The 27,623-nt window shown below is 43.3% G+C and overlaps 1 protein-coding gene across 2 annotated transcripts; it reads right to left on the bottom strand.

Annotated features, from left to right (window-relative positions):
• Nucleotides 1-2,143: 2,143 nt before the first annotated feature.
• On the bottom strand, nt 2,144-27,384 carry PELI1 (pellino E3 ubiquitin protein ligase 1). 2 transcript variants are annotated; one of them, XM_053459212.1, is made up of 7 exons: nt 27,043-27,384; nt 8,033-8,169; nt 7,221-7,350; nt 6,658-6,759; nt 3,903-4,100; nt 3,615-3,803; nt 2,144-2,909 (listed from the first exon to the last, which is right to left on the bottom strand). In XM_053459212.1, the coding sequence occupies exons 2-7, from the start codon at nt 8,101-8,103 to the stop codon at nt 2,343-2,345; spliced, it is 1,257 nt and encodes a 418-aa protein (XP_053315187.1). In that variant the 5' UTR covers nt 8,104-8,169; nt 27,043-27,384; the 3' UTR covers nt 2,144-2,342. The 2 variants fall into 2 exon arrangements, with proteins under 2 accessions (XP_053315187.1, XP_053315188.1); XM_053459213.1 differs by lacking the exon at nt 27,043-27,384 and adding an exon at nt 16,037-16,282.
• Between the last annotated feature and the right edge of the window lie 239 nt (nt 27,385-27,623).

Genomic DNA, 27,623 nt, shown 5'->3' with positions numbered 1-27,623 from the left:
AATGCTTAATTCAACCCCAGCTACGCTTACCAAGTCCCCTAAACCAAGCGTCCCCTTTTGGCCACTGGACATGTTGGGATGAAGAAGTCCTCACCATCGTAGTTATTGAATAAAACTGTTTCATAAACATATCTTAAAGAGGTGAAACTTGCATTTGTTGCCACGTAAAAGCAAATGAGATACTTTTATTGTCCATTTTATTATTTTACCAATTACGTATAAACTGTATATCTACAGCTTTAAGAAAAGCGGACACTTACAGGAAACCAGATTTCACATAATTCATTTAATACGCAAACATACGTTTCTTAGTAACTGCCCCGTTTCTATATACCTTAGACGTAGGTTTCATACACAGTATGCTTTGTCTGCACAAAAGGGCACCATTTATGGCTTAGCGCTCAACAGAGTTCTCTCCGAAGGAATGTTATAAAAACGTGTAAACTAAAGGTGTCCACTTAATACAGAAGATATTCCCGATATCTTTTTAAACGTGGATTCACATTCACCAATGTACAGGCTGCAGGTGTAAACCAGGAACAGAAAAAGGCATACTAATGTTGACCAGAATTTGCATAATTCAAGATACATATCCAAAGAAGTCATCACAGCCAGCACAGAAAGGAAAAAGGAATTCATTGACAATTACAATCACAATCTTTTATGCAGTAAGTAAATGCATAGTAGACAAATTTGAAGTCCCCGCTCCCCTCTCTTAACAACCCAAAACAGGTTTTTTTTCATGAGGTTATTTAACCCAATTGCAACCGCCCCCCCCACCCCTCGAAATACGTAACATATAAACGTCTGCTTGTATATTTCACAAACATATTTCCAAGCCGAGACGGTTTGAGGTGTCTGAATAAATTATATGTTGTAAATCAAATAAACTACATTTTACAATTTTGAATCTTTAAAACAAAAAATACAAAGAGAACAAAAATGAAAGAAAAGCGGACAGAAGAAGAAAAACCTATACGCAGGTTATTTACACTTTTCATCTGAAAGTAGCTTTTTGAGAATACAAAAAGGGGATTAAAACACTCCGTATATAAAGTACATTTCTGGTCTCGGTTTTACAAACCAGTTTCAAACAGATCCGGACATATCTGCTCAGCGCTTGCGTGACGCAGATCCGAAGCATGGAAGCCAGATCTCCTAGCTGGGTATAAGCAGGCTTTACCTATACATGTAGATTTCCTGAGTGTGCACCAAAAGATACAATTCTACGATGATAAAACCATTTTTTTAACCCCTTAATGACAAAGCCCGTTCATGTACGGGCTCAAAATGCATTGTTTTCAATGGGTTCAGGGACCGCCCATTGTCCTTAAGGGGTTAAAAGATCACATGTACATTTCACCCATAGAGGCATTTTACCTGCCAGTGGACAGACTTGTTTTAAAGCTAATGCTACCAATCATAGAAAAAAAACATGCGCAAGTTGAAGAAAAAAAAAAAAATATTCCCCAGAATACATTTTTTTTTATCACATTGGACATAAATTCTATTACTATAAATGTTTTAATGCTTTCCACTGAGGTTGAACTATACAATGGTTTAAGAACCTTGTTTACCAACGTGCCCTAAATAACTGGGTACAACCCAAAGTGGCAACGGGATAACCAAGATAAATATACAATGTCACATTTCTATGAAGAAAAAAATAAAATAGGAACTGTAATGCATCACGATAAATAAAAACCTGTTTCATATATATATAAAAACGTTAGCACTGGAGAAAAATAAAAAAGGGAATGAACTGAATTATTAAGAATGAACCCGGTGGACATATCCATAAACCATTAAATGCACTCATAACAAAACCTCCTTTAAATTAAATTTAGTGGGGGGGGGGGTTGTGTCTCCAAGGTCCACTGGTGCAGCCCTGGGCTACTTTAAACAAATAAAGTACACAATACATACGACGGCTACTATTATCGATCAAGTCAGCATTTTCCATACTAAAGATAATATAAAACTGTCAATATATGCTATATTTAACATGAGCATTGAACTGTAAACTAATGTAGTTTGAGCTGACCCTACTCTCCCCAGTTTCACAAAATAACTTAATACTGAGGTGGATCGTTCAGGAATATCATGAAGGCATTGAAATCCAATCTGCATAATCCCATTTTTTTTTTTTTTTTTAATGTCTGCTTGAAAACAAGAGAAAAGGCGCAAGACAGCTTTTCCCTTAAAAAAGGTATCTGCAATACCAGTAGTGTTGTCTTTTCCAATGCAAAGTTGCTGAAGTCTAGATGACTTTGGGGGAGGAAAAAAAAGACAGTCGGGAAGCAAATCAATCTTTTTCTTAGCTTATCTGGTCCCTTAAGTCACTAATCTAGAGGTCCTTGGAAAATAAGTCTAATGTAGCCTTGCTCTCCTGCGAGCTGGTGTGCGCAGAACGGGCAGGCCGCATGAAACGTGTGAGTACCATGGGGAAGTGGGATTTGAGACCAATATGAAGTTGTTTTTTCTGAACACACGTGTCCACAAGGGCTAAAGGCATGCGTTGGGGGGCCAGCATCAACATAAAATCCAGCTTCACATCCTAGCCATAGAGGAACATAAGGACCCACAGAGCGACACATTGGGCATTCTCGATCCTTTCCATCTCTCTCTACTTTGTTCCCCCAGTTGTGGTAACCATGCACGTGACCACAGCTCAGATAAACCCAGGGCTGCTTCTCGTCGACGACATCCTTTCTTTTCATGCTGGGAAACGCCAGTGTGTTGAACCCAACGGGACACTGAGGCCTCGCCGCATTGATTTCCTGTCTCAGGGCTTCCAAATGTTTCACGGTCGGAGTTCTGGACAGCCCTTCAGCTGTGCGCCATAACAAAGTCGCTCCGCACAAATCAATTAGCGAACCATCCTGAAGCTCATTGCTTTCATTTTCCACCTGCAAATCAGGAACAGAGTCATTCTATGCACTCAATGACATGGAAGAGTCACAGAGCATAAATATGTATACATTCATACAGTTTACATTTTCAAATTGCTTACTTAACTCTTCATAATTCTTGAACATATAGACTGCTTTGAAAGTGAAGATCTAATGAAATGAAGATCTTAGGCGATCAGAAAGCAGCACTTCCCAACACCAACCATTAAATACTGATTGCACGTTGTAACAAAGATAAGCCTTGTAAGGATAATTTTCACTACATTTATCCTATAATACCTGGCTTATATTGCTTTAGTCTAATATGAGCATAATTTTTGGTCAGCAGAAGCAAACCCTGCGCCGTTAGACGTGGATCTGGTATTCAGCAACCTCTTGGTTAATGAGGAAGCTTTCACATGCCAGGCCTTTGCGACTCAATCTGTCAGAAAACAGGCCCGTTATATAAAAGAAAACATGTTAAGATGAATCATCAGCAAGCGTTTTACGCAGGGGAACAGTATGTTCTGACTTGACAGGAGGACATTTAGTTGAAAGCTGCTATACATAGATTTTTAGCATGAGAAAATAGTTTCTAAATTAAAAAGAACTTCTTCTAACCAGACATCTTACGATGCACACATCTGGTGTCCCAGTCTTTAAACAAGAAGGTCAAAAGAAAAACGAGTGGATTTCTGGGTGGGAAAATTCCCTGGCGCATACCATCTTCCCTCTCTGTTGAGCCGATCTCGTTTCTCTCAAGCTAAACACATTCCCGCACACGGATATCTCTCTCCACACCCCTGGCTTAGAGTCTTCAGTGAATCCATTGCGTGGATGCATAACAAGAACGCCATTTGTTGTTAACCCATCCATCTGTCCATCCAACGTCTTCCATTTGGCAGCTTTTTCCTAAGAAACAGCAGAAAAAAAAAAAAAAAAAATCAGATATGATTTCCAGGAAAACAAACAAAAAATAGTAGAAGAAAAAACAAAACAAAAAAAACTTACCCCAAGAAAAATGTTTTTGGAGGAGTCAAAGCCTGCAGCGTATATCCTAGCGGTGAACGGTGGATTTCTTTCACATATGATTCTGCACGCAAACCTCGAGATGGTGCTTTGAACAGACTGTGTATCAGAGTTGCTCTGACTTCCCGGGACTGTATCCGTTACCACAAAATCAATAGGGCTTTCTGTTGACCGTCCAATCTAGAAGTGTATTGCAAGAACACAGATAAACATCTTTTCCCACAACCGCACGAGAGAAGGAAAATCCTTCTCAAGCTGTGCGAGACAACAATGAACGCTAAACAGATCCGTATTTCCTGCCACAAAACTAAGACATTTGAGGGTCTTGGTTAGGTAGGAATAACTGGCTATTAATCTATAATCTATCTATTTAAAGAAGAAGATTCTATAGAAAATATTCCCCCCCCCCCCGAAGGAATTAAATACACAGTTCCTTAAACACCGGGCTGGCCCTGCAGGGGAAAGAGTTCTTCTATAAACACACAACAAGCACTGTGGTGAGGGTATGGGATATTACTAGATGAGGTCATGGGAAATACATTTTATACACTGGACTAGCAGAGGGGTTTAAAACTGGAGCTAGAACACATACAAACAACATGTGGAATTATATCAGTAACAATTAAAAAAGGTTTAGAGTGTTTTCCATGTTTAAAGAGACGTTCATGGAAATATGACATGAAACGTGGCTGCTCAAAGGGACTGTCCAGCGTCTGATGCAGCCTCCCCCCCCAAAAAAAGGCATATTAATACTATAGCTGAGCCATCAATGAGCCGAACGGCATGGAAGCGCACCATACGCATGGGCCTAAGTGCCGGGGAGGGGCAGATAAAGAGGCAACCGCAATTCAGGGATTCACATCAAAGGTGCATATGATTGCTGGAGAGTCCCTTTCATAAATGCCAACATATTACATAGTGCAGTACAGTGTTAAGACTAGGGCTGCAACTAACGATTATTTTAATAATCGATTAGTTGGCCGATTATTTTTTCGATTAATCGATTAATCGGATAAAAAAAAACAATATGCAAATTTTTCGTTTATTTAAAAGAATTTAATGAACTGGATGTTAAAAAACAACTTAAAATTTACATTAACATTCTTATTTTGTTATGATGTAATAAAAAACAATATTTTCAAAGTACAAGAACCCAAACACAATATTTATGAAACAAAATAACCCCAAACATTCTGAAAAGAGGTGGACTATTACTGTTCAAGAAACTTTGCCCCAGCACTTTGCACTTTGCACCCAGCACTTTGCACCCAGCACTTTGCACCCAGCACTTTGCACCCAGCACTTTGCCCCAGCCCTGGCACTTTGCATCCAGCACTTTGCACCCAGCATTCAGCACTTTGCACCAGCACTTTGCACTTTGCACCCAGCCCTGGCACTTTGCACCCAGCACTTTGCACCCAGCCCTGGCACTTTGCACCCAGCACTGGCACTTTGCACCCAGCACTTTGCACTGTGCCCCTGCACCCAGTCTCTAACTCTGCCCTGCACCCAGCCCTGCCCCCACATTCTGCCCTGCCCCCACACTCACACTCTGCCCTGCACCCACTCTGCCCTGCACCCACACTCACACCCTGCCCTGCATCCCCACCCCCACTCTTCCCTGCACCCAGTCTCCCACTCTGCTCTGCACCCACACTCACACCCTGCATCCCCACCCCCACTCTGCCCTGCACCCAGTCTCCTGCCCTGCACCCCCCACCCCCACTCTGCCCTGCACCCCCACCCCCACTCTGCCCTGCACCCACACTCACGAACCGCTCTGTGCGAATGGAGCCACTCGCACAGAGCGAACCGCTCTGTGCGAATGGAGCCACTCGCACAGAGCGAACCGCTCTGTGCGAATGGAGCCACTCGCACAGAGCGAACCGCTCTGTGCGAATGGAGCCACTCGCACAGAGCGAACCGCTCTGTGCGAATGGAGCCACTCGCACAGAGCGAACCGCTCTGTGCGAATGGAGCCACTCGCACAGAGCGAACCGCTCTGTGCGAATGGAGCCACTCGCACAGAGCGAACCGCTCTGTGCGAATGGAGCCACTCGCACAGAGCGAACCGCTCTGTGCGAATGGAGCCACTCGCACAGAGCGAACCGCTCTGTGCGAGTGGAGCCACTCGCACAGAGCGAACCGCTCTGTGCGAGTGGAGCCACTCGCACAGAGCGAACCGCTCTGTGCGAGTGGCTCCATTCGCACAGAGCGAACCGCTCTGTGCGAGTGGCTCCATTCGCACAGAGCGATTCGCTCTGTGCGAGTGGCTCTGTGCGATCCGTGCACATAGACATGAAGAATACTTACCTCCGGAACGCGTCACATCCGTCACGTAGCTAAAAGAAGGCGGAGACTGCAGAGCGTGTAGCAGAAGCGGGGAACGCTCGCGGAGGTAAGTAAAAGGAGCCGAGTGCTCCAACAACGAATTGATCACTCGATTAATCGATAACGGAAATCGTTATCGATGATTTCCGTTATCGATTATTATCGATTTTATCGATTCGTTGTTTCAGCTCTAGTTAAGACAAAGCAAATATATACATTAATACACACAGACACAACAGGAGTTGAGAACCAGCCCGTAAGCTTCCCATCTAGCCTTACGGTACTTTTACACAAAGTTCCTGGCAAGAATAGCGGGCTTATGAAGGCCCTGCTCATGAACTTACAATCTAATTCTAACAATTATAAATACATCAATAGAATTAAAGTACAGCAAAGGTCGCGTTACCTGGAACATATCAGTGTTGCTATCATGCGTGTATTCCACCACCACAGTTTGTGCCCGTGACAAGGTATAGGATATGCTGTGCTGGTCCTTGTTACTTATTGCCTGCAATAAATTAATTTAAACAGTTCATACGGAGAGTAATTGAATTGCAACAATACAGTCCTATTCTTGAACCAATAAAGCTACTCTCATACAACCCAGTTATGTTTATACACCGTCCCAGTAAGAGCTAATTAATAAAAGCTGAGGAGTTTTGCTGATTTTCGAATAATCTTTCCATGCAGGGACAATGGCAATTCCTATTTTCCAGATGCTAGCAAGATGGGACAAAATGTGCATCTTTCTTAAAAGGAAAAGAAATATATATATTATATATATATGCTCCACACTCTCTGAAGTAGCATGATGATGACATCACACTCTGAAGCAGCACGATGACATCACACAACCAACAAGGCAGTGAAATGCATACCATCCTTAGCTTTTAGAGAAAACCAACACACATTTGTTCTATTACAGCATCACATGAAAAGATTTAAGCTCGGAGAGCACTGCAGACGTACCTTTGCTGCCTGCGGCGTGCAGGCAATATGAACAGTGCTCGGTTTCACCCCATTTGCTTTGAGCCTTTTCAATAAAGCAAACCTGCTTTTTCTTCTTCCTCTGTCTCCGTTTGGCAGAGAGCCATTGTATCTAGAGCGTTTCAGAAAGAATGGTGAGAAACAATTGGCTTTTTATAACTTCAGACCTTTAAGACCTTTGAAGAAAAAGCAACGCAACATTTTGCTAAAACCAGAGCAATCCTGCAAGTCAAAACCGAAAATAGCAGCAGGCACATTTTACAATACAAAATCTAATTAGCCTGGAAGAGCTTCACATCAACAAATAGCTAAATTCTGGAATAATCTGAATACGGGTAGAAAAAAAGAATGAAAGGGTAATTGCAAATTTTGTGACAATAGTCATTTTTCTTGTGAAACGCTGGATGTTTTAGGCTCTACTGTTCAATGGCAGCGTCCTATATTACCGCACTAAAAAAAAAAAATATATATATATATATATATATATATATATATATATATATATATATATATATATATATATATATATATGGGAAAATTGTGGAGCTATATTATAGCGTGTGTGATGATCAGCCCAATCAGACTGAGGATTGGCGGCCCGTCACCTGTTGCTACATCTCCCATTATGCTTGCTTAACATTCTGGCTAGGTAAGCATCAAGAGAGTTGAGGTTCAAAAGAGCCCTCGATCATCCTCGGCGTGCTGCCATTACAATGCCTACGATTCTGCTGAAATACTAAACCATTGGTATGGCTAGGAAGCCACTAAACATGGAGTCCAGCAGCCATACTTACCCCAATACAATGAGTTCCCCATACTTCACTGGGGCTTTGGCAGGATGGTTCTCTTGATCGGGAGAAAACATGAGCGTGGCTGTTCCTTATCCCACAATCTTATCAAGAACGTTGGTTCACTTTTTTCATTATTTTGTCTAGAAGATATAAAACGACAGCAATTATGATCTTCCAACAAACAACTTTTTCTTAGTTAACCTTTCAATCAACTGGATGACAAAAGGTTCCCATCGTCTCATGTCTTAATTATATAGTGCCAAAAATGACAAAACTAGACCAAAAAAAAGAAGAAGAAGAAGAATAAAGAAATTGGTTGTTTGATCCTAAACTAACATGCCCCAGGCACCCCTGTATTACTATTCCTGGCAGTTCTATACGGGAATACTTAAGGACAAGCTCACTATGGGTTGAAAATTAACACCTTAATGACCTTGGGAAACCGCAACTTAAACAAAAAAAAAAACAAACCAAAATGACCACTAGGTCACAACAGTATATCCGGAAGTTTTTTTGTATTGGCCCAATGCCAGCATTGGTACAAAAACACAAAATCATGGTCAAAAAAACAAGCAAGCTCCTGTGAAATGGCAATAGACACCGAGAGGTTAACACTATGGATAGTATCACGGCTCTGTCCAGTTACAAGACATGTCCATGGGGTCTATAAAGTTGCTAAAGCAATCATTAGACATCCTGCACGACCTAATGAGAGCAACGCAAATACACGGAATAGCAATAAGGAAGAAACTTAATAAAAAAAAAGAGTCCCCAAACTCATTGTACCTCTCCACCTATAAATATGAAAATTAAATAAACTTTTCTGCTGCCAAACACAAAACTATAAAAAAAATATATATAAAAAACAAGGTGCATGATGAAAACAAAGTTATGGCCATCAATCATAAAGCAACATTTAAAACTTTTTGTTCCTTGTTAACTTGTTTGTATTGTAAGGGTTGGGAAAAAATATTTATAATGTGTGGGAACACAAAAAAAAACAAAAAAACAATGAGCTCCTATCTTTTGTTTGTGAAATATCACGGGACACAACGAGTTTAACACCATGCATAAGCTTCAACAGAACAAAAACCAAATGTCCAGCAATGCCGACACCCCGAACACCAGTTGGGTATTTGACACGTCTTTTTACATTTCTGCATTACTCTTATGTAGTTACCATTATATCACAAGATCGATTTCAGTATCCTTCCAACAGCACTGGTGCCAAGGCGCTGGTGATACCAAGTGTCTTTAAGACCGGGGCAATTACCAGCATACTATGAAATCTCTAAGTATAAGTTCATGTGGAAGCAAACACACACACTGCACCAAGACCACAAGAGATCGGAGCCGATCTGCTTTATCCTAGAGTGAACTTCAAATCTTATAGATTAATAAACAGCTAGACCAGAGTCACGTGGAACAATGACAATTAATGCACAATGGGGGAAACACTGTTTGGTTGTCCATCAGAGTTGGTGCAAGTAAACTTTGTGTTAAATGACAGATAAGAACAGAAGGTTTCAGAACACAATGAATAATCCAATCACTGCAACAATACATTATGGAAGAAACTGTCCAACACCGACTCCACCTCACATACATTTAACGCAGGGCTCGACAAATCCCAGGCGCCAGGTCGCCATGGCGACAGAGAATTTTGTCCTGGCGCCTAGGTTTTGTCAGCCTCTTACATCCAGAAAAAATTGTGGATGTAAGAGGCTGAGTCACCACACGGGGGCGCTGGCCACTCCGAGCCCGCCCCCGAGCCTGAGATCACTCCCACGGAGTGATCCTGTAGGCTGAAAACGCGGTTGCTGGAAAAGCAGCAATCGTGTTTTCAGCTGCCACAGGCAGCCTCAGGGAAGGGGTTTGTGTGTTGATTGGGTCCCCACACAAGTCTGGGGACCTCACCCAACACCCCCCAGCTGCCTGATCGCTCCATGGGAGCGACAGCGCAGCGTTAACCCCTTCAATGCCGCGATCGCGGCATTTAGGGGTTAATTCCCGTTTTGGGGGCTTTGCTGCTGGTGGTCTGCCAGGCAGACCAGCAACAGCAAAAACGAGCCCCCACAAGCCCTTTGATGACTCCTGTAGTTATGGAAGCCTACAGCAGTCATCAAAGAGACTCCCTCTGCAATGGCTGGTCCATAGACCAGCAATTGAGTCCCAGCTGCCAGAGGCAGCTTCAGGGACAGGGTTCTTCGGTCTCCACATGAGTGTGGAGACCAGCCCCAACACCCCCCCCCCACGCTGCCTGATCGCTCCATGAGAGCGACAGTGCAGCGTTAACCCCTTCAATGCCGCGATCGCGGCGTTTTAGGGGTTAACTCCCGTTTTGTAAGGGGCTCTGCTGCCGGTGGTCTGCCTGGAAGCCCAGGCAGACCAGCAACAGCAAAAAAACGAGCCCCCACAAGCCCTCTGATGATTCCTGTAGGCATAGAAGCCTACAGCAGTCATCATAGACTCCCCCCTGCAGTGGCTGGTCTTCAGGGACAGGGTGAGAGGGTTCTTTGGTCTCGCCATGAGTGTGGAGACCAGCCCCAACCCTCCCCTGCTGCCTGATCACTCCATGAGAGCGACAGTGCAGCGTTAACCCCTTCAATGCCACAATTGTGTATAAAACATTCGTGGCATTGCAGGGGTTAACATTTGTTCCCACAAGCTTGTGGGGACTAAATATCTGTCAATGCTGTGCTCCAATGGAACATCAGCATCGAAAGAGTTAAAAAAATGAAAAAAATGTATTTAAAAAAAAAAACAAACAGCACTGACCTGAAAGTCCAGGGTGCTTCCAGGTCAAACGCTGTGAGTTTAGTAAGTGGGCTGATGATGATCGGATCCCTCCTGACCAACTGTTTAAAAAAAATCCTGGCTCCTAACTTTTTTACCTGGCGCCTAGATTCACAACAAATTTGTCAAGCCCTGATTTAACGTATTGTCATTCATATTCTCGGCCTCATGTGTGGCACCTGAAAGAGAAGAGCACTCTGTCCTCTGGCCTTGAAGCCCCATGTGCTTGCGAGCCCCAGGGAGGTACAACCCGGACATGTTCCATGTGTGAGATATCTTTTTGTAGAGCAACAATTTTTTTTCCATATCCTCAGAGAGAGTTCTTTGCCATGAGGTGCCATGTTGAGCTTCCAGTGACCAGTGTGAGAGCGATAACACCAAATTTCACACACACCTGCTAATGAGTCACATGACACCAGGGAAGGAAAATGGCTAATTGGACCGAATTTGGACATTTCCACGTAGTGGGTGTACTCACTTTTGTTGCCAAGGTTTAGACATTAATGGCTGTGTGTTGAATTATATTTGAGGAGACAGCAAATTTACACTGTTATACAGGCTGTACACTCACTACTTTACACTGCAGCAGAGTGACATTTCTTCAGTGTTGTCACATGAAAAGATATAATAAAATATTTACAAAAAATGTGAGTGGTGTACTCACTTGCGAGATATATATATATATATAAAAAAATGATATTGCGGTGGTCAGAAAAAAGCAAACACTAGTCTGGGGCTTTAGAACACATTGTACATTAATTACCATTAGTACTTCAACGCGACGGGATATGGTGCTAAGCAGAGAGAATGGCAGTCACACTGGTAAGTGGAGCGCCCAACTTAAACCCCAGTTGCAGTTTTGCTGAAGCCATTTCGTTGCTTGCTGCTGTATTGTGACAGTGCCCCTTTAAGAGCAAGATACAGTACTCTCAGCTTACAAAGGGTTAACGACAAAGCAAAGCCTACAGCAAATTAATCTGGCAAGGAAACTTTGGGCTCATATTTCCCGAGTGCGGTGTGCAACCATCGGAACATAGCAACAGTAACTATGGACAGCAGGACAAGGGAGATATAAACGCTAGTGGCGGCTAGAGTCAGGCGTCTGCTGTACAAAGCGTGATAGAGGGGTGGGAGCGGCGATCACCACACACGCCTGTGAACTATGATTCAGGCCTGACTTCCCACCCCGCCGCTCCGTGACACACTGGGAACGGAGGCTGCGATTTGCATGGCAATTATGTTGGATACTGAATATTTACACATACATGATCCATACACATACATGATGAGCTCCAACACCATCCTCATCCATATATTTCAGACAGGGATTTGTCATCTCAACATCCCACATGTCCGTAACACTCTCCAGGTCTTGTTGGGTTAAAGGCCAGTCGAGAGAGACATGGACTTGATAGACATACAGCAATTGACGTGAGACCCGCTAGGACACGGCTGTTTACAGACGCAGCGACGGTGTACAGAGCGACCACAGCACACGCCGTTTGTTTCTTATGCCGGCGTACGTGATTGCTTAAACAACTGTATAGGCAGCATAAATGCTGTATGGTGCAGCACATAAAAGATGAAGTTACACAATATTTCGGGATCTCAGAAGTCCCTCAGATAAGTTTCTCAGATAAGAAACCGAGGTCACGAAAGCTTAAGGAACAATATCTTTTTCGTTCTTGGCGTAATGATTTACCCAATTATTGTTTGTGGCGACACACGCACGCACACACACGATGGAGAGAACAGCTGATCCCTCCCTCACTAAACCACGCTGTCTTCCTCCACAAAGCGTAGCTGTAACTCGGAGAAGTGTGTGGGCAGCCTGGAACATCGCGCATGCTAATAAGATGGATATTTAAAGTAGACAGCAAACGTTTGCCCAAACCAAAAGGATAAGGCCGCAGTGAAACGCGTGTGTGTGTGTGTGTGCGTGTGTGCGAACTTGGTAAATGCGCGGATCAACCTAAATATGATCAAAACGCAAAAGCTACCAGATTTGAACAAAAGGACAGAAGCTCTTTTGCCCCATCAGTGCAACGTTCTGTGTGCCATAGCCACTTTTTAGATTATTTACCCACGTCATCAAAAGAAACATTTCTGTAAACCCAAATGACCCTGTTCATTCATCTCCCTATCACACAGACAGCGACGTGCCTCATGATCCTCCGACTTTCCTGATGTCAAAGTACTAAGTTCAACAGCTGGGGAATGGGCAATGGGGCAAATGTCTATGCAGGGATTCAGAAGAACCCCAACACATTCGCAGAGGGGGCCCTCAGCGCTATCCCATGTATTGAAGCGCAAGCTTTAAAGAATGCACTAAGCAGAAAAACGATCAGCGCCGAGTGCTAAACAACTGTGTAACAAACAACATATACAGGAAAGGGTCCTATTTAGACACTTAGCTTTTCTGTAAAGTCGCTACCTTTTATCTGGAAGGGGGACAGGGGGAAGTATGTGGCAAAAAGTAGCAAAATCAAGCATAACAGTTTCCTGAACGGACAGCCTTTACCGTGTGGGAACAGCAATGTAGCAAAAGGGGAGGAATAGTTTATTCTCCATGTTTGCATGTTTATTCCTACCATTTTGTTAAGGCCACTGCCTCCTCAGCATAAGCATGAGGCGTGTTTCTATGACACACGTGTACTCACTAAATAAAACCTCACAATTTGCCTGTGTACAGTTGGCACCGAGTAAGAGGCAGGCGTGACACGCAAATCAACAGTACGATGCTTCGTCACGTACAGGAACACCGCGTGTATTAACATACCTTAAAATAAAGCCCAATGAACTAAAACGGAGCCATCAAACCGTATATTAAAGACTACATTCCCGGTGAAGGACAGCGTCTGAAGAAGGTACAATACCCCACCGTAACCTGACAGTTCTTATACTTAATCGCTCTAGTGATGCCACCGTTATTTCTCGCTGTGGGAGCCCGGAGCAACCTTACGGAAAGGAGAGATGGTCATATTTCCTAAGCAGGGAGTCCGGCTTCCACCGAGCGCCCAGCAAAGAATCTAGAAGCATCTCCTCTGTGGTGACACCAAGTGAAGAAAATGGGCCGTTCCAGATGGGGAAATTGTACTTCTTTTGGACGGTTCCTTCAAGGAGAAGAATGAATTTTACTAGTTTGAGATAGATCCACCTGAAGACAATGGAACCATTAGTTATGGAAGTGCATCTGCTGTACATAAAAGGACAACATAGTCCAAGAACAGGAACATAAGTGCATATCAATACAATACACACAGACAGCTGTGTATCCCGGGCCTGAAACTGGAGTCACTGCAAAAAACCCAAACAGAATATACAATTATGGGTCTAAACCCATCAACAGACAAAAAGCACACAAACTTTATATGAAATAGTTTGGCAAAGACTCGAACAACTGCCAGCTACACCAAGGGATTGTTGGGTCAATGGTTGAGTTGCTGGTGTGAGTGGGATATGTGATGTACACACGAGCGCATGTCATTTGGTTAAGAATACTGGCCACTTGTCCAAAAGTAGTATAAATGAAAGGTAATGTAATAGTCTAGAAGACAATACACTCGTAGATTGGGGGCACTACAAATGGACATACCAATATTTGCGAGACAGGCTATGGCCCCGTAAGTTTTCTACCTGCACACGTACCATTACACGATGGCTCCTTCCTTACACTTAACATATCAGATTACGTCCCGACCCTGTGATCTGTGTACAGCAAAGCAATCATTTCGTAAACTTTCATGTTATGAAGTAATGGAGGAAGTCAAACCATCGCGGCAGCAAACTGAATTGCCACAGAGCAATGGTTGGCTATGCAAGTGAAGTGTTTATCTATATATCTATATCTAGACATCTATATATAAAACAGAGCATCCCGGAACTGAACAGAGTCGGCGGAAATGCCAGTATTGCGCAGGAGAGAAGCTAGACTCTTATTTCTCGTAACACAGGAGTGAACCATGTGCGTTGGGGGCTCTTTTTCCATGGAAGTTTAGTGGGTTGGAACATAATACAGAATTAGAGAACATTCCCTGTACAGTAGAATGCCCAGCTCCTTTCCATTAGTAATGATGTAATCACGTCAATTTTGTGTGATTCATGCATATTTTTTTTGCAGGGAGCACTTGTCATGAAATAAAAAAGCAGGCGCTGATAGGCAGTTGCCATAGAAACTGAAAAAGCCTCGTATAAGTCTGTTTTATGCAATAAATAAAGGAAAGAATGAAATGCCACATCGGATTTTCTTTAGCACACTAGGGAGCTTTTTCGTTTAAGTGGAACGTCACCTTCAGTACACCCTTTAAATACTCGAGGACTTCATTACTCTATAATCTGAAAGGTGGCGGCAGAACGGCTCTTCCTCGGTGGAGTACCGACGGTATGAGTCAAACAGCAGGAAGCAATGGTTTCTACCTTTATGTATTAAGTATTCTGGATGTTCTATACTGCGAGCTATTACTACAATAAAAAGCAACTTATACAACCCAACAGCTCTCCTCCGGTACAGCATCCGAGCGCAGGCTTTAACGGCAGGTCTTACAGCCTCACAGCTTGACGGATGGTGATGGGCACAGGGTGAGCGGTCGGCCATACAACACATTGGTTTTCACACTGACTCCACAGTAAGAGTAAATATTTACCACCTCAGCACAGACCACCCGAGATGCCGGCCCGTCAAACGTTAACCGGCACATAACAGTCCCAAAGCACCTCTATTAATCCAATTATATCAACCCGAATGTGAACAATAAGACTATTCATATATTCTTTCTACATAATAATAGGGACATAGAATTTAACAGATAAGACCCATTCAGCCCATCTAGTCTGCTTTAAAGTCTTAATCACTGCTTGGTTTCACGGTAGCTTTATTAGTCTCATGTACATTTAAAATTCCCTTACTATGTTAACCTCTACGACCCCTGCCAGGGCGGTAAAGTAAAACTTCCTTACATTTCATCTAAATCTCTGACCCCCTAGTTTTAGGTTATGACCTCTTGTTCTATCACTTCTCCTTTACTTTGTCAAATCCCTTTAAGTATTTAAATGTTTCTATCATATCTCCTCTCTCACCCAAGCCATACATATCAAGATTCCTAAAGTATCAGTATAAAGAAGACTTTACTCTCACGACGAAGCTGCGCGGATGGAAGACCTCAACTTCTAGAAGTGCCAACAGTACATCGACTCCAGATCCCTTCCACCTACCTTGATTTCCAACCGAAAAAAAAGGACAGTTTCTATACGGGAATAAATCCAGAGAAAGCGAGCACTACCTCTTCCAATCCTGCTGCTTCACACAATATCCGGAGCGCCTGTTTTACTTTCCTTCCGTGCTTCGTGAGGCACGCTGACTCAGACGGGTGGGAAGGTGCAATGCAAAACAGCTAAACATCATGCTGCACCAATAGCCGGGCTCTGAGTCACAGCTCGTGAGCCTCCACACATTCATCCTAGCCTTCAAAAAGGGAAAAAAACGAGCGTGAACAGCTTCTCTCTCACACCTCCTACATAGCAAAGGCAGCCGGTACAGTGCTGGTGGATACCACGTCTCTGGAACAGGGTCTGAAGCCCACCGCTTCTACGCCAACATGTATACGGCGCAGACCACCTTCCTTTCATAACCCCCCTATTTCCTAGAGAGAGCAGCGGGACCAATGACATGACGAGCTAGGATGATACAGATCAAAAGAGATACACGCAGCTGGAAGTGCTCTTTAAAAATGCACATTTTAGTAAGTTCACATTTCATTAAAACTTCATTACGGTTTTTTTGATGGTGTTGAAAAGCCCATTCCATCCGTTCTTCTATTAACAAATCTTGTGCATAACTTTCTCGCCAGCACACTGGCCTCCAGATAAAAGATCTTCAGACCTCCACCCCGTAAAATACAAACCGAGCTGCCGTTGAAGAACAGACAGCCAGAACAATCATCGTGAAGACATTTTATGTTGGGTTTAGGCTCAATAATCCCGCTACATGCACAGAGTTAAAACTCGTCACAGAACATTCTCTGGCTACAGATACATTTTGTAAATCTAGAAGTACATAGAGATGCCCCCCCCCCCATCAACTTTGCTTGTGATTCAGGTCAGGTTTGTAGTTGTAGGCTGCTACCCAGGAAGATATTTCCCACCCCTCGTCATCTTAAAGGGTTAAGTAGAATGCTTTAGAGCTCTTTTATATAAAGAAGGTATTAGACGCTCCCATTCTACAGCATGGACACCTTGTCACATTTCAGAAAGGTTAGATGAATTAAGCAGCAATGGATCGGACACGCGCCAGCAGAGCATGAAACGGACCATCCTTTACAGGTGGGAATAAGGCAGCCTCGGTGGGCATCTGTACAGGTCGTACGGCCATTCGCATGATCACCGTTACAAGTAGAAGCTTAAAATGCCAAAAACAAACTGGCACGGCTGAAAATGTAACCGTACAAAGAGAAAAAAAAAAAAAAAAAGTTTCCAGACAGAATACATAGAGGCAAGAACAAGAATTCAGCCCAGATGGACAAGGAAAAGCCTAGATATGAGAAACGAGGAGCAGGAAGCGAAAGAAAGAAAAAGATCTGGCAGCTTTGTTTTATAATTGTAGCCGTGACGGCTGAGAGCTGGTTTCGCAGGCGGCTGCCACTTCCTATATAACCCCTTGGGTGCCAGGGGCAGATTGGGTCAAGTGCAGAATTTTGCCATGGTTAGATCTAGCAGACAATCTTATAAGCGACTCAGATCTTATCCAAGGAAAGATTTTAGTTCATATAATGATGGGATGTAGTTTGTTTTAAACGGATTATCGAGGAGTAATGGTAAAAACACCCCACCCCCCGCACACATTTAGTCTACGCACCAAGTAATTTTATTAAATGGTCCAATCCCCCTTTATCCAACAGATGTTTGTACACATGATTGCACACGCAGCCAGTGTTGGTGACAGCGCACATAAGGGGTTAAGTTCCATAATTACGCCAATATTAAATAAGTCATTAGAAAATACACATTTCCAGATGCGTAGCATCCTCTGCAGCCGCTCGTCATTCTGGGGGCTCGGTGTCACAGTTACATTCCCAGTTAAAGGCATGGGAACTTGCTATACACAATTTGTATGAAGTGCCCCTGCTTTAAGGACAGGCCTGGTCGGCTACTCTAGAAGTCCCTCAATCAACTTTAGCTGGAGGCAGTCAGAAGTTTAAGTGAGGATATGCTGTTCTCGGGACGTCCAAAGAAAATTTACAAAAGGTAAACAAAATCGGGTCAAAAGAGTTTTGAGCTGGTTTTCTTTTGTTCCATTGTTTGAAGTAGAAGTAACAAATAAATGTTTGAATTTCCTCGACAAACGGCTACACTGCAGGAGTTAAAATGGAACTGCAGCCATCACGGCTCTTAGCCCAACTAAATTAACACATTTCAGTCAATACACTGTCCTGAAGTTATCCACGTTCTCCTCACCTCCTTTACAAAGACTGAGCCAATCCACGACAATCAGCAACCTAACAGGGAAGGAATACTCATGGTATCCATGAGCCGACAACTACAAGCACAGAACATACAACATGCTCCACAACCCCAAATTATACACGCAATGCTTTTATTGAGTGAGAAGCTTGACAGAGCCAGTAAGTCTCGGCTCCAGTTAGAGCCTTATTGCCAATTACACAGTGCGGCTTGCATTATAAAAGTACGCTGTTACACCACTACCAACCAGACCTGAAAGACAAGCACATGCTGCACAGTCAATCCCCAAAACTCCCCGTGGCCAAAGAAACCCAGATAGTGCCCAGGCAGAAGGAGCAGAGCCTTCCCACGGCCGCTGGACTGGCCACCATAGCAGATCTTTACTGGATGAAGAAAGGCAGATCTGAGAGATCTTCCGCATATAGAGCACCGTGCACCGCGGCTGAGGTGTCTGCACCGGATGTATTCCCAATATATGAAAAGTATTTAAACAAAAGAGGAAAGTCTACGAACGCCAGTTTATGGTCTGCTAATAATAATCATAATAATGATAAAAAAGGTCAGCATAATGTCCAATACCCCACAGCGGAAAACACAATGACGTTTGACACAATTATTCAATCCATTGAGTGGTTATTAAAGCACATACATACAGGATGCATGCACACGGTGAGACCAGGGGCATCCATGCCATGTTGTCATGTGTACATACTACACAGAAACGCAAAAAATTAGAATAAGAGACATTCTTCCTGACGGAACAAGCTTCGGTCGTTGGTCTGGTTTAAATTCTCTTTCACTGCACTCACCTCTATCACGAAATCTAAAATTATAGTCCAGCTACACATGAACCTTTAAAAGGCAAGTTTTCAATTAAACTGCACTTTTAGAATCTTTACCAAATTGCACATAAATACGGTAAAAACAAAAGCATGTGTGGAATACCGATAACACATATGGTCCCGATATACATTGCAATTGTGAAAGAATGTAGCTTGGAGCTGCGGTAGGAATAACAGAAATCTTTCTGCCATATATGAAGGGGATAATGATATACTCTGGGATCCCAGAGGCTTCCATAAAGTTGGGAAGCCATGGCCTAGGTATCCTAATTTTCAACCAGAGTTTGACGAGCTATAGAAGCCAGGCTGGTTAAAGTTTTTATTGCTGGCACCAAACATTTTCCTCTATTATATGCCCTATGCCGTGTACTAAACGTCTCGTTTCTCCCCTTACTAAACACGTGCACGCGACCAGCTCTCTGGGCAGCCCGGCTCATACACTAAACCAGCAATGCCGCATCGGGATCAGAGTCTACGACTTATTTGCTCCAATCAGCTTCCTTCATCCGGAGACTTCCATTGCTGCCAGTTGAGATATTTTGGTGACATACCCCGTCACCACACTGAGCTGATTCTTTATGGCAATGCTAATGAAGTCCGTTCGTCCGCTGGCTTTCAGTAGTCAGCGTCCAGCTGGATGATTAACAAAGAGCCACTGTATTGTTACCAAAGCTGTATGACAGGGTCAGGGTGTTTGTCTAGTAGAGTGAGCTAAGAAAATAGAGCTAGAACACATACAAATGGCTAATATGTATCTGTCTGAAAAACATTATACAAAAACTAACTTTTTGTGCTCATGGGAACATGCAGACAGGGTTATGCTGCTTAATACTGCACCGCATAGCCGTAACATGCTTGTATGTATGTTAACATGAAAGAAAACATACTGAGGATGGAGTAAACAGACATTCAGGACGCACAATATTAACCCAGAACAGCAATTAATTTGCTCCGTGTTCCATTAGTGAATCAATGCTAATGGCCTTCTGCTCCGACTGCAACTAAGTTTTAAGACTGGCAGCTATCACCCCCCTCCCTCCTTCTTACCGCACAAGCAGCATGAAGTGTGAAGACCTCACATGACCCTGGCTCAGGCAGACAGACGTCAACATAAAATAGTAAATGTTGCCTTTCCGACCCCTGAACCGTACCTCTAAACAAGGACAGGTGGAGAACCGAACAGCTGCAGCACAAAGTAGAGTCAAGTGGCCATGGACCCCAAGGAGAACAGGACACAACTTTGGAGGTTATCACTTTTGTGATTTACTGTTTGAAAACAAGAAAGGAATCGAATATTCCTAACAGTTCTAGGTGGAGCGAAGACATGTTTAAGTATATGGAATAAGATGCACAGTCAGGTCATACTTTCCCCGAGATCACTTATGTCCAAGACCTAACCCGTATAAAGGAGGACCTGCACATCGGAGCCATAACCACAATAGCTGTGATTTCTTTGGTATGGGGTATAGGCAGACGATGCATTTTTTTTCTATTCAGTAAAGTGGAGATATTTCCTAATAAATTACTGTATGACATATCCAGGATCGAAAATATTCTTCATTCAAGAGAAGATTCCAACCACTAGGAGGAAGGAAATGTCGGAAGTAGGGCTGAAACAACTAATCGATAAAATCGATAATAATCGATTATGAAAATCGTTGTCAACGAATTTCATCATCGATTAATCGGATCGATTTTTATCGATTATAAAAAGAGGTTTTTTTCAGAGCAAATGCTCTGAAAAACTCCTCTCTTTATATAATCCGACCTCAAACAGAGATCGGATTATAACACCGGAATCCAGATCCCCCGCAACGCTGCAGGAGACCTGGATTCCCCTCACTGTCGGCCGGTCTCTCACTTCCGTCTCTCTCCCCCCTCCCATAGACCCCTCTGACTCCTCCCCCCTCCCATACGTCACTCTGCCTCTCTACCCGGCACCGTTACTGAAGGCACTTTCCCTGCAGCTTCATAGAAGCCTCAGTGTAAGTGAAGGTGAGTGACGGAGTCTGTCTGTGCGATGCAGACCCCCACCGGCTAACAGAGAATCATCCTCTCTGATGGCCGGTGAGGGTCTGCATCGCACAGACAGACTCCGTTACTGCCCTTCACTTACACTGTGGCTTCTATGAAGCTGCAATGAAAGTGCCTTCAGTAACGGAGCCGGGTAGAGAGGGGGGAGGAGTCAGAGGGGTGTATGGGAGCCACCCTCCAATACACCACTCTGGCTCCTCCCCCTCTCATACGCCACTCTGCCTCTCTACCCGGCTCCCTGGTGTCTTGTCAGAAACGGAGGTTCACAGGAGGCAGAGTGGAGTATGGGAGGGGGGAGGAGGCAAAGTGATGTATGGGAGGGGGAGGAGCCAACGTGATGTATGGGAGGAGGCAGAGTGGAGTATGGGAGGAGCCAGAGTGATGTATGGGGGGGAGGAGGCAGAGTGGTATATGGGAGGGGGAGGAGGCAAAGTGATGTATGGGAGGGGAGGAGCCAGAGTGGTGTATGGGCGGGGGAGGAGCCAGAGTGGTGTATGGGAGGGGGAGGAGCCAGAGTGGTGTATGGGAGGGGGAGGAGCCAGAGTGGTGTATGGGTGAGTTATAGTGGTGTATGGGGGGTATTATGAATTTTTAGGGCATATAGGGGGTATAAGGCATATGGATATTAGGCATATCAGGGGGCATAAACATATCTGGGGGTAAAAGGTATATCAGGGGGCTCAGTGGCATATAGGGGGTATAAGACATCGATATTAGGCATATCAGGGGGGCATAAAACAAATCTGGGGGTAAAAAGGTATATCAGGGGGCTCAGTTGCATATCACTGGCATATAAGGAGTATAAGGCATATCAGGGGCACAGTGGCATATCAGGGGGCACAGTGGAATCTGGCATATAAGAGGTATAAGGCATATATGGGGGCAGAGTGGCAAGCTGGGGGTCAGATGTGCATAACTGGGGGCAGTTTGGTAAATAAAAAAATTTAAACAAGGCTTTTTTCTCAGTTTTTATTAAATATGAAAAATAGTTAACATATGAATTAATATTTATTAATAACTTTGTATTAAAACCTAGTTTGAGAAACACTGTGTTTGGGTTCTTGTAGCTTTTATTATTATGTCAGTAAAATAAGAAGGTGAATAGAGAGAGAGAGGCCATTGCAATAAAGAGATGAAAGTGTAAATTGTACGTTTTTTATTGCAATTTTTCTTCAATTTAAAATAATGTATTTTTTTATCCGATTAATCGATTAATCGAAAAAATAATCGGCCAACTAATCGATTTTTAAAATAATCGTTAGTTGCAGCCCTAGTCGGAAGATCACACACAAAAGTAACAGCTTCAGGAGAAAACTGAAAATCAATATATTGTGGTCTTCATTTCAATAGCCAAAGCAAAGATCCATTCTCAAATGAGTAAATATCAATAGCCTGTTTGGGCGCGAATTCTGTTACAGCGAGATGCTTTACATAGCGAGGGACAGCGTGAGCTAATCGCGCCCATTTGGATAAAAACATAAAGAGCCGGTTTCTATTGAATCTGTAATAAGAATTCTAGCATTAGCGCTACAGGAAGAGAAGTCCTTTTATCGACATTATGAGTCGTCCTGTTCGCTTCGCATGATCACAGGGGGCAGTAAACTTGACTGATCGCTGATGCTAACATGAGGATATCCTGTAACCCTGCCGCTGCTGGAGAGGTCCGGGAAGTTACGTGATATGCATTCCCAATCAGAAAAAACTATTGTCCTCGTCACTCCGAGCAGCCGGCTGGGCAGTGCTAATGCTAACTGCAAAGTACAGATAGGTCCCACCTGCTAGAAAAGTACACGCTGAATCATACATTTAATTTATATATATTTCTTATACACAGCACTTACAGCACTTGGTAGCAGCGGCCCTCCTCCTTGACTTTCCATGCATGAGCACAGGTGTCTGGAGCTGACTGGAGGCAAGTATATCACGTGCACAGAGATTTACATGGGGCACACCATGCAGCTACCATATCCATATGTGCATAAGTGTATATGATGGGTAAGGTGTCCCTTTAACACAACTGTAGCCCTATAGCAGTGAAGCACGGGCCACCAATACAAGCCACATGAGTCCCTGCTAGTCACTTGCCATAGCAATGGTTTACAGGGATTCTAGTTCTGTAACAGCTGAACATTTCACCCTTAAACCGGACCTTCCGGTCATATGACGGAGAAGTTTTTGTCCTTATCACTACAACCAGCAAAAATCTAATACAAACCCCTGAGCTGTCATTGGATCGCAAATCCAAAGATCATCCATCAGATTAATAGGAGAATGGGGGGGAGGAATAATACAACGCTTTGGTGCCCTGTTACATTTCAACTCAAGCTTTACTCACACACTGTAATCATTGCAAATGATAATAAGATACAGGCGGCATTACAAACCCACCAGGAACCGAGCGGCCATGCTTCATCTACAGAGCCAAAGAACAAACACAGGGAACACAAATAAATAAAAATCAGCTGCTTGCTATTAAATGAAAAGGAGGAAAAAATAAACCCACGGCAAATATATCCGTTTCACCGCCACGCTTCTTTTTGAAGAGGAGCCTTCGACAATAGAGAGAAAGCCCCCATTCCGAGAGGGGGAGGGAAGGGACAGAATAAAATTACATGACGGGGAGGGACAGTCCAGGAAGAAGCAAGAGAGCGGGGTCCCTAAGCAGCAGTCTCCATGACAAAGACTTGTGCTCTTGCCAAGGGAGACAGATGCAAGGTCCTCCGGAGGGGAAGACGGGAACACTGAATGCATAATAACAAAACTATTGTACTGCTATACCCATTGTTACAGGCAGAACCTCTACACTGGCACTGAACAGGTTAACATCTTCAGATCACATTCTGCCACCCTTATAAACCATTGAATGCTCTATTTAGTCATAACGGATCCCCAGAACGCTAGATCTCACATGGATCATAATAGAAGGCCCAATCAAACAAAACCAGATTAACGGATACATTTAATGAGGTCACATGGAAGAGTCACAGGTGATAACCATCAGCACAGCATATGACTTAACCCCTTGGCTGCTAAGCCATTTCACACCCTGGTGCTAAGCTAGTTTTCGGCATTTTGGTGCATCTGACGTTTAAACGTGTTTCAAGTAAATTTCTTGGGAATAAACTATACAAACCATATATTGTTTTTTTCAGCACACCCAGCAGATTCCAAATATACCATTTTTATATGTGTATGTCTCATTAGGTTTGCAAAATACAACCAAAAATGGGAAAAAAGTGTAATTTTTCACTTCCAACTCAATAAAAACTAGTTTGTAATGTTATTTTTCTAAACTCTAATATCAAAACCTGTGTTGCTAAATATTTGTAGTAGGTAACCGGTCTAAAATAAACAGAAATTGAGAACAGTAGACTGTGTTTTTCTAATATTTTATTGCTAAAAGTTAAATTTATTAGACTATCACAAAATTCATCTTTAAATTTAATGCATGGCTGCGTCAATTAAACCGCTCTAACTGCCCGGGATGTTAAAATATGCCAACAAAACTATATATTTTTAGAAACTACACCCCCAGCCGCAGCAAATGAGGTCTTATTTGTATTTGTATCACAAATCTGACGTGCACAACAAATAAGTGAATATCACACAAATAAAAATAAAAAATAAATAAAATTAAAAGCGACAAGTTCATTTATGTCTTCCGCACTCCAGGTTTGTCCTAGAAACACATGCAGCCCCTCATTTGATGCGCCAAGGGGTGTAGTTTCTGAAAATATATACTTTATGTACCATAATTTAACTTTCCAGCTGCCTAGAGCTGTCTAAATGCAGCCATCACCCCTAAATGTTTTAAGACAATTTTTTAACAAGATTCTCCAATCTGCCATATCTGAAGTTAAGGTGGTCTAGACATCTGGGAAGTTAAATTAGGGTACATAAAGTACACATTTCAAGAAACTACACCCCTTGGAGCTTCAAATGAGGGGTTACATGTATTTCTAGGACAAAAGTTAAGTTCACAGATAATGATGGAATATGTCGCTTTGGCTAGAAAATATGTTTTTTCTAACCATAGCGACATGTTCATCTGTGTCTTGCGCACTCAAGGTTTGTCCTAGAAACACACGCAGCCCCTCATTTGATGCGCCGAGGGGTGTAGTTTTTGAAAATATGTACTTTTTGTGCCATAATTTAACTTCTTACGTGAGCAGTAATGCCACGTCAAGGCTTCAACCCTAATTACTGACCATTCACACGCTTTTCATATCTCCATTCACTCGCAGAAGCACACACCATACTTTCCATACATTCACTCGCAGAAGCACACACCATTCTTTCCCCTTACAATCCCAAAGAGATGATCGTAAAGGGAGAAAAAAATCACTTTTACAGCAAAAATAAGTTTTGCAGTAAAAATGCAAGGGGCTCCAGGGATGAGATGGTTAACTTACGTACTACAGGCTATACGGCTGATTTTTGCAGTTCATCTGAATTTCAAAAATTGCCTTCCTCTACCATTGGCTAAATTTAACCCCATGATCAAAGGGATCATGGGGTTAAAATTTAGTATCGGCCATTTTTAAAAAGGGAATGTGACTTTTTATAGCTGTATGATCACTGTGGTAACATTGGCTACCACAGTGATCATTTAGCTAGAATACTTAAACTTTTTTTTTTTTTTTAAAGTTAAACCAGTTTATGTTTAGATAATTTAATTTGGGGGTCTCTAGGCAATTTTGATCTTTATTTATCTGCCTTTAGAGACCCCCAAATCATTTTTTTTACTTTTTTGTACGTTTTTATTTTTTTAACATAATATTTGTTATTCTTTTTTTACAAGCATTATACCGTTGGAAAGGTGAGGCGATTACCTTTCCAACGGTATATGTTGGGGGTCTGTAGCTGCTCAGATGCCTGAGATACAGGCATCTAAGCAGCATGCCCCCATACCGTGAAAACTGACAATTGTCAGTTTTCAATAAAGTTGCGCGGTGACGTCATCGCGTCATTACGCGCGACGTCACCGGCCGGATCGGGTGGTCCCAGTGATGCCCTTCAAAACGAGGGGCAGATCGCCGGGGTAGGTGGTGATGGGGGTCCACAGACCCCCATCAAGGTAGGAGAGTGCTAGCGACGGCATGGTGCCGTCGTTAGCACCTGACTGGGACTGCTAGCGACGGCACCATGCCGTCGTTAGCAGTCAAGGGGTTAAAAGCTATGCTTCTTAAAAAAAATATATATATATATATATTTTAGATGATTTGAGCAAACATTTCCCGAGGCAGATCATATAACATTTAACAAAGAAGGTAAATACAGAACGCATCGAAACGCTAAACAAAAGCTCTGTCTTAATTCAACAACATGAGATGCGTTTTAGAAATACATGCTTGCGGCGACCCAAAACATGAAGATTTCGGGAAAAATACCGCTCAAGGTCAAGTGCTTTTTAACTACCAGCAAATTATGGCTTTAAGACCACTTGCGATCATAGCCTGAGTGGCAGCCACTGAAAAGAGTGGGGCTAGGGAGAAAAGAATGGCTTAAGCACAGATGTAAGTGTGTGGGAGTATGGTGGCCCCAAGAAGATGATCCGAGCATCTCAGGAGGCTCACAGGGCATCACAAGGTGATAAACGGCTACCCCAATGTGACTGAGGTAGCCAAATGGCTCTGGTTTCAAATTCAACGAGACAATAACAGAACAGATCTGCCAATAAACAATACAAACCCTCCCAGCACACTAAGCCTGGGCCGGTCGGGGTGAGGATGCATGTATTATACACACTGCAGGGCACTGTATGGGAAGGCCCCGGTACACAGTCATGATTGCATTGTTAGCAAAGAAGGCATTTCGTAAAGCATTAGCCCCTTAACGGGGTAACATAACCCAACAGCCCCGGGCAGATAGGATAACCCGACTTACAGAGCGATAATGCTGTGGCCGCTGGCCGTCTATTGCTCCTATATCACCGCCTTTGATATGAAGTCCAATTCCCAGCCCGATGCAATCACAGCAGGCTTGACAGAGAGGGCGACGTCCCCTCACCGGTAAGCCAACGAATAATTATGGTGAAAACAACGATAGCAACAGGAATTACAAACAGGCGGCCTCTTTACACCGAAAACCGATGCGCTGCACGTTATTTTCTTACACGTCCCGCTTCCACCTCAGTACGCGACACCGAAACCGCTAATAATCACTCCACACAGGCGACAACGGACGCGCTACTGCTGGAAGGCGAAAGGATCGCTATCCGGTGGCGTCAGCGCGCAAGGCCATAAACACAGAAGGGAAGCACGCAATGATTTCGACGTCACGACGCACTCTCGGAGCAAAGGTTGATGGGATATGTAGTGTGAATGCCAGAACGCTCTGCACATCAGCGGCAGCAGAGAACCGGGTGGTTATCTTAGTTGTGGTTTATCGGCTGTAGGACAATTCTACCAATAATATTCAGCAAGTGACACTATACCCTCTAGTTCATTATCCCAAAAAGCGCAAGA

This window comes from Spea bombifrons, chromosome 3, assembly GCF_027358695.1.
Source record: "Spea bombifrons isolate aSpeBom1 chromosome 3, aSpeBom1.2.pri, whole genome shotgun sequence".
NCBI lineage: Eukaryota > Metazoa > Chordata > Amphibia > Anura > Pelobatidae > Spea > Spea bombifrons.
This window is presented reverse-complemented; position numbering and strand designations above follow the sequence as displayed.

Excerpts from the sequence above, each read along its gene's own strand:
- PELI1 (XM_053459212.1), bottom strand. The coding sequence starts at position 8,103 with ATGTTTTCTCCCGATCAAGAGAACCATCCTGCCAAAGCCCCAGTGAAG. Across the intron at positions 7,351-8,032 it reads GGGGAACTCATTGTATTGGG|ATACAATGGCTCTCTGCCAA; the intron begins GTAAGTATGGCT and ends GAAACGCTCTAG. Across the intron at positions 2,910-3,614 it reads CTCAACAGAGAGGGAAGATG|GTGGAAAATGAAAGCAATGA; the intron begins GTATGCGCCAGG and ends CCTGATTTGCAG.